General features: G+C 41.0%; 3 protein-coding genes across 6 annotated transcripts in view; 1 reads left to right on the plus strand and 2 right to left on the minus strand.

Moving 5' to 3' along the window:
• Positions 1–3258, minus strand: part of LOC114469433 (transient receptor potential cation channel subfamily M member 6-like) — a 37709-nt gene extending 34451 nt beyond the window's left edge. The window contains exon 1 of one of the 2 annotated variants that reach the window (XM_028456947.1): positions 3165–3258. In XM_028456947.1, the coding sequence (XP_028312748.1) occupies positions 3165–3167 (3 nt within the window). In that variant the 5' untranslated portion in view covers positions 3168–3258. The remainder of the gene's footprint in view (positions 1–3164) is intronic. The other variant, XM_028456948.1, reaches the window with a different exon arrangement.
• The window catches only part of gapvd1 (GTPase activating protein and VPS9 domains 1), a 748782-nt gene that overhangs the window by 83606 nt on the left and 648849 nt on the right, over positions 1–16327 (plus strand). The window lies entirely within an intron of this gene.
• carnmt1 (carnosine N-methyltransferase 1) lies at positions 8494–16100 on the minus strand. Of its 3 annotated transcripts, none has more exons than XM_028456996.1 (8): positions 15925–16099; positions 12058–12253; positions 11807–11973; positions 11450–11590; positions 11099–11277; positions 10872–10985; positions 9267–9370; positions 8494–9197 (listed from the first exon to the last, which is right to left on the minus strand). In XM_028456996.1, the coding sequence occupies exons 1-8, from the start codon at positions 16059–16061 to the stop codon at positions 9003–9005; spliced, it is 1233 nt and encodes a 410-aa protein (XP_028312797.1). In that variant the 5' UTR covers positions 16062–16099; the 3' UTR covers positions 8494–9002. The 3 variants fall into 3 exon arrangements, with proteins under 3 accessions (XP_028312797.1, XP_028312799.1, XP_028312798.1); XM_028456998.1 differs by lacking the exon at positions 8494–9197 and adding an exon at positions 10458–10607 and having other exon boundaries at positions 15925–16100; XM_028456997.1 differs by lacking the exons at positions 8494–9197; positions 9267–9370 and adding an exon at positions 10154–10607 and having other exon boundaries at positions 15925–16100.

Consider the following 16327-nt stretch of genomic DNA (forward strand, 5'->3'; position numbering starts at 1 on the left):
CTGAATGACCTAAAGCCAGGCCTGATCCTGACTCTATGATGGTGACACATCAGATATATTTGAGCCACTCTGGCAGAACCAGAGAATAACAGAGAAGTGCCTGCGTTTACCAGGTAATTTGCATATTTTGCAGAAGATATTGGTGTGATCAATAATGAAATGGTTTAATCTGATTCTTTACCCCTAAAAACATGTGTATATATAGACACCAAAATTATTTTTGCTACCGTGTGTAGTTTGTGAACAAATTTCCAGTAATGGCAGCCTTATTGTGCCATAAGTATAAAATATTGGTGTTGTAGCGTGCAAGGACGGGAGTCGGAGGCGGAGTGTCAAACGACGGTGCCAACGGCAGTTGTTTTAATGACATTTATAATGAGCAGCATACAACAACTGGCAGTCTCCTTTCTCCTCGGGATCCTAACACACACTGAAAAAGTAAACAGGAAATTCCCACATGTCTCAACTGTCCCACCGGAACTCTGTAACCTTAACTTAGGTTCCGGGTGAATTATGTCAACCCACTACACAAGCCCCCCCAGAATTCACCCATAGTCAAAATCTCCGCGCCGGAAAGGGACGACGGCCCGACCACAGCGGGTGTACGTGGCAGGGGCTGGAAGGGTGTCAGGGGTCGGGGGGGCCGCCGGACAGACCGCCGGGCTGGACGGTCGTGTTGTCGGTCGGGCAGGCGGGAGCCCAACCAGGTCGGAGGGACGAGGCGCTGGGGGGCGTCCGCGGCGTGGAGCCTGCGCCAATTCCAATGTCCGGGAAACATCCACGTGGGCAGGCTTAATCCTATCAACCGAGATAGTCTCAGGCCTTCCCGCCAATGTCCACGACCATGCTCTTATCCCCGTGCCGCAGGACCTTAAACGGCCCGTCGTAAGGCGGACGTAACGGTCCGCGGTGGGCGTCGTGGCGGACGAACACAAAACCTGCCGAGCGTAGATTGGTGGGCACTCGGGAAACAGGGGTGCAGTGCTGCGACGTGGGGACAGGAGCGAAAGCCCTGGCAACTTCCAGCAGGGAGGACCGCTGCCTGGCCGCCGACCAAGGCGTTGTGGTGTCCGGAATGAAGTCCCCAGGAACTCGCAGTACCTGGCCGTAGACGAGCTCAGCAGACGAGGACTGCAGGTCCTCCTTAGGGGCCGTCCTGAGGCCCAGCATGACCCAGGGAAGTCTGTCCACCCAGTTGCCATCCACCAGACCGGCGCGCAGAGCCGCCTTCATGGAGCGGTGGAACCGCTCGCACAGCCCGTTAGCCTGGGGGTGATATGCGGTGGTGCGGTGCAGCTTGACCCCTAAGTCCCTAGCAACCACATTCCAGATCTCGGAAGTAAACTGTGCACCCCGGTCCGAGGAGAGGTCTGAAGGTGTTCCAAAGCGTGCGACCCATGTGCCGATGAACGCCCGGGCCACGTCAGCAGCTGAGGTTGAGGAGAGGGGAACGGCTTCAGGCCAACGGGTCGTCCTGTCCACCATGGTGAGGAGGTAGGTGAAACCATGGGAAGGGGGGAGCGGGCCCACAAGGTCGATGTTGACGTGGTCGAACCTCCTCTCGGGGACAGTAAACGGCTCCAATGGGGCCTTGGTGTGGCGGTGCACCTTCGCACGCTGACAAGCCACACATGAGTCGACCCAGGCCCGCACGTCTCTCTTCAGCCCTTTCCAGACGAACTTCTGAGCCACCAGCCTCACGGACGCCTTCCTGCCAGGATGGGACAGGCCGTGTATCGCCTCAAAGACAGCCCGCTGCCAGCCGACAGGGACCAGTGGTCTAGGCTGGCCGATGGAGAGGTCGCACCACAGCCTGACTCCTGAGTCGCCAACCGCGACCTCCTCCAGACGCAGCCCAGTGTCCGAGTCTTTGAGCGACCGGATCCCAGGGTCCAAGGCTTGTTCAGCACTCATACTCGAGTAGTCGAGACCCAGCTGTACCGTGTGGATGACTGCTCTGGAGAGGCAATCGGCGACCACGTTGGACTTGCCGGCGATGTGTTGGATATCTGTGGTGTACTCGGAGATGAAAGACAGCTGACGCTGCTGGCGGGCGGACCACGGCACAGCCACCTTGGACATGGAGAACGTGAGGGGTAGCCGAGTAGCTCCCTGTCGAAAGTGCTGTATTTGCGCTCCCTAGGGACCGGCTGGCGGCTGAAAAAGGCGAGCGGTTGCCAGGCGCCACCAACCCACTGCTCAAACACAGCACCAACTGCGTAGTCAGATGCGTCGGTTGTGAGGGCGACCGGGGCTCCGGGCGACGGGTGGACCAACATGGTGGCCTGGCACAGCGCAGCCTTTGTATCCTCGAAAGCTTTGGCCCTCTCGGTGGTCCAGTCGATGTCCTGGTTGGGGGCCCTACCCTTAAGGGCCTCGTAAAGTGGGCTCATGATGTGGGCCGCCTGGCGGATGAATCGGTGGTAGAATGTAACCATCCCAAGGAACTCCCGTAGCCCCCGGGCCGAATGTGGGCGGGGAAAAGCGGAGACAGCTTCCACCTTCGACGGGAGGTCGAAAAAGTAAACAGGAAATTCCCACATGTCTCAACTGTCCCACCGGAACTCTGTAACCTTAACTTAGGTTCCGGGTGAATTATGTCAACCCACTACAGTGTGATATTTATTGAAATGGATTAATCTGATTTTTTTACCCACAAAAACATGGGGATAGACACCAAAATAATTTTGATACCCTGAATAGTTACTGAGATATTGATTAAAAAAAAGAAAAAATATACATATATTTTCAGTAACTGCGGACTTAATTTGCATATTGCCCAAGAATGACAGAGTGGCATCATTCAGATTCCGAAAATACACACATCAGAGACAAACAGCAAAAAAATTAAAAAAAATAAATAACTTTATAAGGACCGCAATGCACGCATATCGGTCCCTGCCATCGGACTATTACAACAATTTTATTTAGAAGCATTTTAAAGTGACAGGTTTGAGTTCCGTGTGTGACTGTTTCAGTAAATGTAAATTGTTAGTGCTAATATCAGTGCTGTTTTTATGCGTGTTATCCACTGACAAGGTGTAGCTTATCAGCCAATAAATAACTTAGTTTTGGAGCCGTCATAAATAACTCTTAGAAGTAAAAAAAAAAAAAAAAAAAGACCACCACTTATGTAAACATATATTTATGAGTGAATAACTTACCATGGCTGCAGACTTCAGTAAGAAATGAGCGTGAATGAAACCCACTCCTTCATCTTCACCTCCCAGCAAGGACTGAGAAGACTTTTTATCAGCCTGTGGTCCAAAGGGCAAAGTTCATGATCTTCCTTAAAGCACAACTCGGCTCGTGTCCCAAAGGCTGATGGATAAGAGAGTTGGAAAATAATACAATACTTGCTCGTCTCTATATGCAAGTGGTGTTAAAACGGTTTTGGTCATAATTTTAAAAACTCAACAGCATTATGAATGTGTGCATAACTCAGGATGATTTACTGCCCGTTCTTATCACTCCAGTAAGAATAACAATTCCAGTATCAAGATTACTTTACCTTACTGCACTCCACCAAGACAAACAACATGGCACAGGGGTGAAATATTATTATCGGTGTACATTAAATGTGAACAATTGGATTCTCATAAGTTATTTTAAGCTGTTTATTAATCTATTATTAACACAGCTGTTTTTTATTTATTTTTTTTACATGTGGCACAAAAAAGAAAAAAAAAAAAACCAATGGAGTGACTTGTACTAAATATCTATATTGTTAGTGTGATTATGCAAATATACCTCATTAATTTCTCCCAATTTTTTTCTAGCTATTCCAGTTTACTCACTAAAACGCACAGCAGCGATTCTCAACTGGCGGGTCAGGACACAAAAGTGGGTCATGGACAGCTGGTCAAAAATAAATACGTAATGTCTCATGTTGGACTTGTCTTTTATTTTGAAAGAAACTTTTCTTTTGACAGGCATGCTGCACAAGAAAATATATAAATTTGTTTTATAAAAGATTGTGTGCATGTGTTTTTTTTAAGCTATTTTTGAAAAACTAAATTTGGTTAGTTAATTCTAAAAAAAAATGGATTTAATGACCATGGCAAAATGTGGGTCACAGGGTGAGACCAGAGGGTAAGAACCCCTGGGTTAGAGGAATAGAATCGACACACTTTGATTTGTTCTTTTATAGACAATTTCTTGCACTGTATATAGGAAAACATCTATCTATATTTTCTTTCTGCCTCCATTTTAACACCCAAACAGTTCAGTTATATCATATTGTACGTTTTTTAACAGAAAAAATAGAAAGCAAATATACAGAAATAGCTAAAAACAAGAAATAAATTGTACAAGGGTGAAAACATGCACATAACAGAACTAACTAAGAAAAATTGATAAAAACTAACTGCCACTGCAATGCATGAATTAATTTTTTTAATTACCAATAAGTTTAGTTACAAAATGCATTAAAAGTTTTGAAACAATTGGAAACACACAAAACGGGAATCATCTTCATTTACTTTTAAACAGTCACATTGTCCTAATATCATTCTCCTCAAAAACTGGTGTTGCTGTCTTGACGTGTGGTCAGGTCTCCATGGTGTCAAAAGATGAGTCTTTAACTTTTAACTTGTCTTTTGTTTGACACTCGTCCTCGTCTTCTAGCAGAGACAGGTCTAGTTCAGGTAAGGGGACCCTCCAGTACTGGAAAGAGTTGAAGGTGCCATCTTCAGCATTTGTGTCTCCATCAGCCTGCGAAAAGGAAGACTTTGGTCAGGACAAATGAACAAAAACATTAATAAATACATGGGTTCCTGCATAGCAAAACTAATACAAAAATCAGCCACAGCATGTTCACAAGTGCCGCTCTGTAGTAATAAGTGTACATCTGCTGTGGTCAGTATCACCTTTGTTCAAGAAACCAAACAGGTAAACTAGCAATTTGCATGTGAATGCTGATATCTAGTGGAGACACTTGTGAATTACATTACGGGTCACTGGCTTACAATTAGAAACTGTTATTCTTTGAGTACTTCCACACTTACTTTATCACACTTAATATGCACATTAGTGTCTGACTCCGCGAAGCCCCGTCGCAGCCGTTTGTTGGTGCATGTCCCGACAGAGCAGTGACGGTCCCGCAGCAGTGGCTCATTTTCCAAACTACCGAGGGCCGTGACGCGCTGAACAGTGGATTCCATCAGCTTGTCTTCGTCTTCAGAGTTGAGCGGCCTTTTCTTGTTGCGGTGGCCCTGCAGAGCCAGGAAGGACGGAGGACCCCCAGCCACGCTGAGCGGAGCGCAGTAGCGTTTGTTCAAAGAGCTGTGCAGTAGCGGAGCCTCCGCGCGTCTCTTTGCCATAAAGGTATTCACACCACAGATATATCAATACTACACACCAGCAGAGCCCCGGTATTACCTATACGACAATAAACTGCTCCTCTTCACCTTTTATAACCAAGTTATCAGATTCAAACGCGAAATATTGAGGGGAGGAAGCGGAAATGTTGCACGGAGTCCAATAACCAATCAGTGTCAATACAGGAGGGAAAGTCCCGCCCTCGGCGATATCATCTTCTTCTTCTTCTTTTAGTTTAATAGCGGATTACAAACCAGGTGCATACCGCCACCTACTGGATTATAGGTGGACTAGGATTTAAGAGGACCAGCTAACTTGCAAAAAGTAAATAATAAAATAGATTTTTATCGCCTCTCTCAGCTCCTGTACTGTGTGCTTTGCTTCTGTTACAATCTTTCCCATTACCTCTCTCTTCTTTTTCTTTCTGAAATGTTTTATTTGCCAAGTACAGTTTTTAAGACAGCATAAGGAATTGGTAGTCGGTGCGCGGAACAAAAAAAAAAAAAAGAAAACATACAGTGCAGCAGGTTATGTCTTCATGGAGGTGACTGGGGGTGTGTTCATGTGGATGGTGGCAGAGGGAAAGAAGCTGTTTTTGTGTCTGGAGGTTCTGGTCCTGATGGACCGAAACCTCCTTCCCGAAGGGAGAGATTGAAACAGTTTATGACCGGGGTGGGAGGGGTCAGCCACAATCTTTCTTGCACGCCTCAGAATCCTGGAGGCGTACAGGTCCTGGAGGGAGGGCAGATTGCAGCTGATGACCTTCTCTGCAGAGTGGATGATACGCTGAAGTCTGGCCTTGTCCTTGGCCGTAGCTGCAGCGTACCAGATGATGATGGACTGGATGATAGAGCTGTAGAAGTTCACCATCATCTTTGTTGGTAGACTGGACTTCTTCAGCTGCAGGAAGTACATCCGCTGCTAGTCTTTTTTGATGAGGGAGCTGATGTTCAGCTCCCACTTGAGGTCCTGGGTGATGATGGTGCCCAGGAAGCTGAAGTACTCCACAGAGCTCACTGTAGAGTCTCAGGGTGAGTGGGGTGAGGGGTCCTGGGTCCTTCCTGAAGTCTGCTATCATCTCCACTGTCTTTAAAGTGTTGAGCTCCAGGTTATTGTTAACAGAAAGTCATCCAATTCTTTTCTTATAAATTTTCCAAATTCACTGTCAATAAGTAATGAAGTGTTAAAGCACCGTAGAGAGAATCATCTCTGATTAGAGTCACACTGCAGGGTGAGGGATAACGGGGCATGATCGCTAATAATTATAGGATGTGTTTTAGAGGAAATCTTATGTGCGATGGAATTGTTTAAAAGAAAAAAGTAAATTCGGGAGAAAGATTTATGCACAGGGAGAAGAAGGTGTATTGTTTTTCTAGTTGGGATGTTCAGTCTCCATACATCTCATATTCCAAGATCTTACATGTAATGCATTAATACTTTAGCAGATCGGGATGGTTTTGTATTTGGGCACTTACTGTATCTGTCCAGTGATGAGTTGAGTGCCAGATTGAAGTCACCTCCAATGTTTAAAGATGAGTCTGCAGAAAGGTCTGATAACTCAAAAAACATTCTATGGAAGAAATTAAGGTCATCATTATTGGAGGCATAGAGATTTAGAATTGTGAACTGTGATTTAAGTAAGTTAGTTTCTTGAAAGAAGACAATGTCTGCCTTTAATCTCAATACACAATCAAATATCTTGATCTTTTTAGCCTGTGAGCAAATGTCACGCACATTCCAAGATGTTACTATAAACTGAGACATGGAAAAGAGTGGGGTTCAGTCCATACAGATGTGAGCATAACCGAGAGTCTGTGACCATTTGTGCACAGCCGTGTCCTGAAAAGCTTGGATGCAAGAAAAAAAGAGGAAATATACTTATCATGCAATAACACCACAGGGTAAAGGGATGGATTGAAAAGGTTAGTGAAAAGCACAAACATACAACAACAACAACCAGTATCAAGAAAAAAAAGGGTTAGGGGTTGGAAAAGAAAGAGTTGACATGGGGGTAGAGAGTGTCTTGTGAGACTGTACTGTGAGACTGTACGTGCCTATATGCGTTTACCAAAATCTGTTCAAATATATAGCACATATACATACACACTTACATATCCATTATAACTTTTCCTTTTTAATTAATTTTTTTCTAATTATTGCTTTATTTCATTTTTTGTTGTATATATACATATATATACACACATATACTGTACATACACACACAGTACATATACTTATTTTACCAATAGTGCTACTTTAACTTCACCATGAGTGGGGAATTATCCTTTCAATATTAATTAATTTTTTTTCTTAGTAAAGCCAGGGGGTGATGTTCGAATTCCTAAACAGTTGGCCATCTATGTAAAGCTTATCTACAACCAGTTTGGAGTTATTTTTTTAATCTCCTTCTCACTACTAGGGGGTGCTGCGTCCCGCGGCTCTAACGTTTAGATGTGCTCAGGTATTTGACAACCTGATAAAATGTTGTCCTAATGTCTGCTTAAGGTTATACATTGCATTAGAAAATTATCATTGTATAATCGTACTGCTACTGTATTATTGTTATTGCTATTCTTATAATTATCATATTCTCATATTATTTTATAAGATAGTTTCTGGTATTCTCATTGTATTATTATTGCTATATTCTTATATTACCTTGCCATAAAACCTTCTAGTTTCACTGCTAGTTCCCACTGTCTCCTTAAACTACTGTCTTTGGAAAACCTTAAACATGTGAGCAATGTAGCCAGAGAAAAAGAGTTGTCTACGACAAAAATAATTCCATCATTAATTAGGGCTATTATTAGCTCTAATAGATGCTGTATTCTTTCTAACCCATCGATTACTGCCTCAAGTCTGTTTTTTTCTATGTAACAGGCTGTTGCTATAGGAACACTTGATTCATAACATCGATGGTTCTGTCCATCCTGTCGGCGTTTATATAACTATAACAACCTGCTAACAATATATTGTCCCTTACATGTCCATGATGCACCGCTGCCTCCACCAGCACCGTTCCAAGACGCGTTCCTCCACAGTCGATGCGGCATCTATGGATCCCGTTTATTTATTTGTATCAGATATGGAAAACTAAAAGTGGAAAAGACAAATATGAATCTTAAACTACTAAAAAGAAGCCTTTTTCATGTTTCATTTACTTTAAGACAGAACTGTTTTTCATTTATTTTATTTAAAAATGCTGCATCTTGGAAAACAACTAATACAAGTCAGTACATGTGGTTAACGGCTTTAGGCATGATAAAAGAAATACAGGTTTGAATTTGGCAATAAACTTACACACGCGTTTGTTCACACACACAGATACACACACAGGCTTTTAAATGACATGTAACTATTATTATTTTTAAAAAGCCAACAAAACTGCTCAAACGCAGACTTAATGCCGTGGTACAAACTACAGATGACATGAAATAAAAACACTTCATTACATTCAACATGTTAAGACACAATTACGCTCTTATTTAATCCCACACTTACGAGGGTTAATAGAGCTAGGCGACTTTTTACTGGGTGACTTTTAAAATATAGATTAACAAAAGAGCCAATTGTGTCCGTATCTTTTTTCCTTCTTTGTTTGCTTGCAACTTGAATCCTTTTTTAAGAGATCCACAAAGCTATTTAAGTTCTTTAAAGTGATGACGATAACTATGGGATTTGTGTCATGTGTAGCCATCAGTGTCCTCTCGTCGTGGTGACTTAGCAGCTCTCGACAGGCTTTGTTGTTGGTCAGCGTTCTGACCGTTTGAGTACAGCCCTATAGGTTTGCGTGCTACAAAAAAGACACAGTCGTAAATGTATCGCAGCATGGCGCGGTCATTCTCGGTATACGTCGTCTGCATGGACTCGTTCTCCACCTGCAGAGCAAATTGAATCAGCTGTTACATCTGGAACCACTCGGTGTCCTGTGGAAGAGCATCAAATACCTCCAAGTGAAAGCCAAATTTAATCATAGCTGTCCGAAATTCTTCATAGCTGAGCTCGATTGAGAGTTCGTTGGCCATGTTTTCAAAGTGATACAGCAGCGGGCCTGGACAAGTGTCATAAACAAGAACATTAATTTACAGCATTTCATTTTTTAATGTGAAAGTAGAACCCATGATGAGGTTGGTGATAGATTGTATCATTTAATCTTTCTTTTGATGCGGTTCTATTCCACTTTTTATGCCCTCGATGAATTGCGTTCTGTATAAAAATAAAAACAGAGAGTTCAGCCTGCATCCTTGCATTGGATGCTGCAAGCCTGAAGCCAAGAGGAAGAGGACATGCATGTTTCTCACAAAAATATTTTGAGAAAAAGACAACTTCTCCCTCTGATATCATTCTTTCCTAAAGAGTCACATAACAAATATTAATATGGACTAATTTACAGTTTTAGAAAAATGTGCACTTCGTCAAAATGTGAGGGAGCCGATTTAAAAAAGCATGCAGTGGAACATATTTACTCGGCTTTTCACTATTTTGTTAACCTTTTAGTGGAAGGATTCCTAAACTTTGAAGAGCAAACTAAACTCAAGCACTTGAAGGAATGTGACTCTTCACATATCCAAGTTTTGTCATTTCAAATAGAAAAGTCCTTTCTATTCAAACCGCCCATTTTATTTCTTAACTTCTCAGTACGTTTTCAGGTGCTTTAATAATACTATTAATAATATTAATAATAATAATAATAATACAATAGAATACACCTTTATTGATTCAAAATGCGTTAAAATACAACGTGAGCGAAAATAGCAATTTTCAATTCAAGACTTCCTGTCTGTTTTTTGGCATGGTCTTAATAATATTTTTTACTTGTCTTGACATGGTCTACTTCTGTGTCAATTTTCATGATTCTACGATGAATTCATTTTTTTGGCAATTCCTATCTCATAATGCATTTTTGGCATACTTGGGGGCGCTGGCGCATCAATTTTTGCATTTTTAAAATTGGAAATAGCCAGAAAGTAGAGAAGCACGTGATTGAATTTTGTTTGAATTTTTGAGACTCTACATAAGGGTTCAGTGGGTGAAAAGTAGTTGAGTTGGTTCCAACAACGAGAAAGAAAGAAGAAAGAAAGAATAATATTCCAACCCAATAACAATGTTTCCCCCTTTTTGAGTACCATGAACTATACATTTTTGGAAAGCACGGGGGCATGCCTACGACATGACACGGGTCCCTGGTCACTGACGGGCACGTGGGGTTTGCATAGGCTCCACATCTTCCCTCGTAGTGTGGCCACTACAAGAGAAAGAGGTCCTTCGCCAGCTCATGGCATTCGGGCCTAAATATTAATGTAAGATGAAATACAGTTATAAAGAAATTACAAAATAAAACTTAAAGTAATTATATATTAAAGAGCGAAAAAGTCAACTATTCTTTACAAAAAAAACAGAAGTATTAGTTTTGCGTACATCATATTGTTATTTCCTGTTGTGACGACTACAGCTATAAGGTGGCTGTAGCAAATTTGACATTCATAAGTCCAACAACCAATTCATGGTAGAAGTTTGAATGTGACTTTAAGGTTGATCTAAAACTTGCTCACCCAGGTTGATCCACACTCCACCAGGCTTAAGAATCTTCCAGATGGTTTCCATATACTCAAGCACATTGTGAGCTGTGTCAATGAAGAAGCAGGTTGCCACACAGTCCCACAATTCTGACAGTAAAGAAATAACACAGCTAAATATCAGGGACCTAAATAAATCCCTCACATCTGAGAGTAAATGTGTCAAATAACCTCCCTATAAGAACAGTTTAAAGTGAAGTTACCCGAGTCATTATAGACCTCCACAAAGTCCCCGGCTACCATGGAGAAATCTGACGTTGGTGGTAAGCTCTGAGGGTTGACGTCAGGAAACATGATTGGTCGTGTTTGGTCAGAAGACTTCTTATTGTTGCTAAAGTGATGAATCCATGGGTACAAGGTCAGAGAGTTGACCTTTTCACATCTGAATAGAGGAAGCAACATGTTAGACAGATTGAAAAGCTCTTTACACAGAACCTTAAACAAGCTACACACTTTAGTTAAACACAAAAACAGTTCCAAGGACAAGAAATGAAGGGAGGGGAAACCCAACGTGTTTATAAAAACAACAGGTCTCATGGGACTGATGTTGTTACCTATTTAGAATAAAGTTGGAAGAGAAGAGCATGAAGAAACTCCATTCGTTGCCCTGGCATGTAAAACCAAGCCGAGCTACTTCCCAGGCTAGACGGCCAAGCCCAGCACCAGGAACCAGCACTCTCACCTTAGACACATCACTGACATGATAAAATACACAGAATGCACATATCACGTAGAACACACAGCGATAACAATGACAATGACAGATGAATCGGTCCTCCTAAAGCACACATGCAGGAAAGGTTTATCAATTCTATAGAGTCGTGATCACAATACTGCTAAATATTTTTGCTAAAGCATGGAAAATGTACTAATCACTGCATTTTGATATGCACAAGCTAAATATTTCCTACTAGTGGTCACTTGGGAAAAGTCTTTGGATCTCCTGGATGATGGGCTTGTAGCAGGACTCTCTCTCAGCGCGGCCTTCTTCACTCCAGTCTCTGACAAACTGCTTTATGGTGGACTTCAGTTTGTCCATGTCAAACGTGGAGGAGGGACTGACTTTCCTGGGATTCTCCTGGTAAACAAACAAAGAATGTCAGAGAATCATAAATAACACTTAGGGAAAAGGAAAATAGAAGTCGTTAAAGTGAGGTCTTACCCTCTCCCCGTACTCAGTGTTCTCAAACATGTGCATGCTGTTGTAAATGATGGCCTGTAACACCTCTTGGTTGTGGTCAGCACATTGACGCACTCGAGCCAGTTTGGATAAAACACCAAGGAGCAAACTCTGGTGTCTTATTGAGAGACTCCGGAGCTGAGACTCAGCACGTTTGACTTGTTCATGAATGTGAACCCTGATAAGAAAAGCAAGAGGTGAGTCAGTAATTGATAATTAATTACAATTATGGGGTAATTGTAGTTTTAAAAATCTGTTGCTGTCGTAATCATTATTACATTTTTAATTGAGTTCAGATAATTGACTTTGTATTTGTAATTGCCATGAAAACTGTATAAAAATTGCCAATTATAATTTAATGCAAAACTGGGGAACAATGTTACAGTTTTACACATGTAATTAACAATACGAGTGCAGTGCCTGTAGGAAGTATGTATTGCTATAGAAAAGTGGGAGGTTAAGTAGCTTTTTCATGGATGGCCAAATGAGGTTGTGTTTGAAGGTGGGACGTCAGTGAATACCTCCATGTATGACAAAATCAGGTGTAAGAGAACAGGTGTAGGACATGTGAGAGCACACATTCAAAATTCTCATGAGCATCTCATGAATGAGCTGGAGAAACAAGTCTAATGCTGCGTTCACAACGAATGCGTCTTCTGCGGCACCGGACGCATCTGCTGTACGAAACGTACCGCAGGGTCCGTAGGATCAAAAAATTTCCCCATTCGCTTCATACGCACGTCTGAAGTGAAGCACCGCCCACCAGCGACACATCCTACTTGGCGAGTTTCACTGCCTGCTGAAGCGAGGAGCTGCGCTCCTTTTTCTTCATTTGAGAAAGGCTGTGGCTATTGATATGAAAACGTATCAATGGACTGCCAGTTTATTCATAAGCAGCGCCCCTCATTGGCTAATTTAGGTCACGTGATAGGTGCACCACGTGACTTAAAGTTCCGTCAGTTTTATTTTAGCTCATATTTATGTTTAACTACCCCGCGAACCCTTTTATTTTAGCCCTAACCCTAACCCAGGAAATACCCTAAGACAGTGGTTCCCAAACGGTGTGCCGCGGCACACTGGTGAGCCGTGAGGCAAGTCCAGGTGTGCCGTGGGATTTTGTGACAACCATACAATATTATCTAGGTCCCTATAAAATCCACGTTAACAGAATCTTGGACGAAATTGACCAATGATAACAAAATCTACTGTTGAAACGTTTTTTTTTTTATGGGAAATGTTTCTGGGGGCCGCTCATTAAGTGCACCGCCCGCCCCCCTCTTATCCTGACCGCATTAAACACCGACTAAACCACCCCAAACACTGTCTAAACTGCCAAAAAATACGCAAATGATCACTCACTCCTAAAATCAGAGCCGACCAGAGTCCGCTTAACTTTGTTGTGCCTGTAAAGCTTTGTCTGTTTCTCATGAACGGTGCTCCGTGAAAACATGATCAGCTTTAATCAGCTTCACCTGCTCAAAGCGTTTAAACAACATTTCATCAGTGCTACAGAAGATCCGTGGGAAAACCTATGATACTGTACAATATTCTGGCCCCTAGTGGTGAAATAACTGATGCATCCTTGCATCCATTTATTTTTACGATCTGGAATGATATCATCAGTATCATTTAAATTAAGTTGATCAAAACTTAATCAATAAACCTGATCAGATTCAGTAAACCATTGGGCCCTGAGGGGAATTTGCTATTGGGTGACAATAATGCTGTTCTCATACATCTTTATTTGACATAATTAAAAAGTCAGAATAATCCATGTCACTACAACTTATATCTACCTTTTATTTGTATCTTACTTTATTTTTGACATACATTTTTGTTTAACTATGGGTTTTTTATTTATTAGTATTTATTTTGTTTTCTCACAGGAGTAAAAAACTAATAATTTCTGAAAAAGTGTATGAATATTTTTTAAAAATTGGAATTTTAAGAAATGTATGTGGAAAACACGGAATTTGGAAAAAATGAAACCAATTTTATAGGGTCCGAAATTTTGCAACATACAACTACACAAAAATAATTATTTTTCAATTTACTACTTTGTATGCAATCATTTCATTATACAGAGGCAAACTCTATACATATATATATATATATATATATTTTTTTTTTTTTTTTTAATATTTCACTATTATTATTCTTGAAATATTTTTCAAATATTTCAAGAGTAATATAGTTTGTCACATTTTATTTGGCATTAGTAAATTATGCACATTTACAAATATTGTACATGATATGAGTGATAGCACATTATAACACAGGCTTTTCTGCACAATAGGTGTACCTTCAGATTTTTACTTGTCCTTTGGTGTGCATTGGGCCCAAAAAGTTTCGGAATCACATTACTTAAGAAACAACTAATTTGTAAATCTGTGAGATCATTATGTATGGAATATATTTTATTGGCATTATTTACACTCAAAACATTGCTTTAACATGCCATGTGCCAACAACTTAAAATAAAGAAACAACATGCAATACGCCTGTGGCTTTTGAACCAACTTTGACTTTAGTGCAACTTAACTGAGGTATATGTCTAGAACACACGTATCAACCTCAAGGCCCGGTGGCCAAATCTGGCCCTTTAGAGCATCCAAGTTGGCCCACAGCAGAAATAAAAAAGTCAGAAAAACCATGAATCATTGTGTAAATTATTATCTGTAATTCAGTTGTAGATGTTACAGGTATAGATATACTAATATCACATGATGGAAGTCATTTTAAATCTGAAATTGTTAAAAGAAGTCTTTTTTTTTCCGCCAAAATCCTGCAACGTTATTCAAATTATTTAACAGAATTTCCCCCAAATTACATAAAAATTGGCCAGAAAAACAAAAAAATTGAAAGTGAACATCCTGCAGGAACTAATATCTGTCCATTATTGATTTAATATTATCAGTGCCGTACATATTTGATCATTTATTTATACGTGGAAGTGCAAACTCGAGCACAATAATGATTCAATTACAAATTTTCCCACCTAAAATCTGCGGCCCACTTAAGATGAACTGTTCCGTATTCGGCCCCTGAACTAAAATGAGTATGACACCCTTGGCCTAGAACAACAAATAAATGCAGAAAGTTACTACTTTATTTTTAGATTTTATAGAAAAAAACACAAGCTGGTCAACATGCCCAGGTTTCAGAGCACTTCTTTGTGCAGTTACAATGTCTCCTCCAGTGGAAAAGACTTTCCTGGTTAAATAAAGGTTTAAAAAAAGAAATTAAAAAAATCAATATGGATGCATTTAGAATCGATCAGAGAATCGCGCGATAATATCGCGATATATCGCCGAATCCTAATTTTTTTTTTTTTTTCAACACCCCTACTAAAATCTTTACTTTTTTCGTATATGTATTTTTAAAAGTGAAAAAAAATACATATGACAAAAGTGAGATTGGAACCCACGACAGCGGAAGGAAGAATTCTTGAGTTATGCACCTTAGACCACTCGGTCATTCTCGCACGATGATAAAAACACAGGCACATTACGCTTATGTAGAAAAGGTTAAAATAAATTAAATTTTTTTTTAAAAAAAACATACATATAGTCCAAATGGCTATTGATACGTTTCCACACTTCGTTTGAGAAACACTATATAACCTCATATCAGAACATAAAACATCTGTCAACGCCTTGGTGGCAGATAACACAGCACACCTAAACAGGGTGTTTTGGAGGGTACAGAGGACATTAATACACTATCCAATTGTATTTTAACTGGTTTTGATGTAGCTTATTCTAGGTCAAAATCATGAATAAAGACAAACAAAGCCCATCAACACTTTCTGCGATAACATTTAGGAACATGCCTGCTAAACACGTCTACCTGTAATATCTGAACGCGTTGATTATCCTCCAGAAGTGTTTAGTCTCCAGCTGAGCCTCTTCCTCCGGGCTCAGGTTAGCTTTTTGTTTCTTTAAACAAGCTTCGAGCGGCGGCCCCTGTGCAGCTTCCTCCGCCATTATTAACGCTAACACACGGACAGCCAATCAGGAGCCAGGAAAGCCAAGGACACTTCTTCGTCCTCAACAATTAAAGTCTGTGAGGAGCGACACCGCCACCTATAGTTTAGTGTTCAAATAGAATAAAATGGTGTCATGATCCTACCTTTTGCAGAGCTTTGCCTGTTTAAAACATTTGTGTCATGGTTCAAAACCTAAACCTTTGCTGTGACAAAATATTATTTGTTTTTTTTGCTGATTATCTATAATTTATTTTTTTGTCTTTA

The sequence above is a fragment of the Gouania willdenowi genome, chromosome 9 (genome assembly GCF_900634775.1).
Source record: "Gouania willdenowi chromosome 9, fGouWil2.1, whole genome shotgun sequence".
NCBI classification, from domain to species: Eukaryota; Metazoa; Chordata; class Actinopteri; order Blenniiformes; family Gobiesocidae; genus Gouania; species Gouania willdenowi.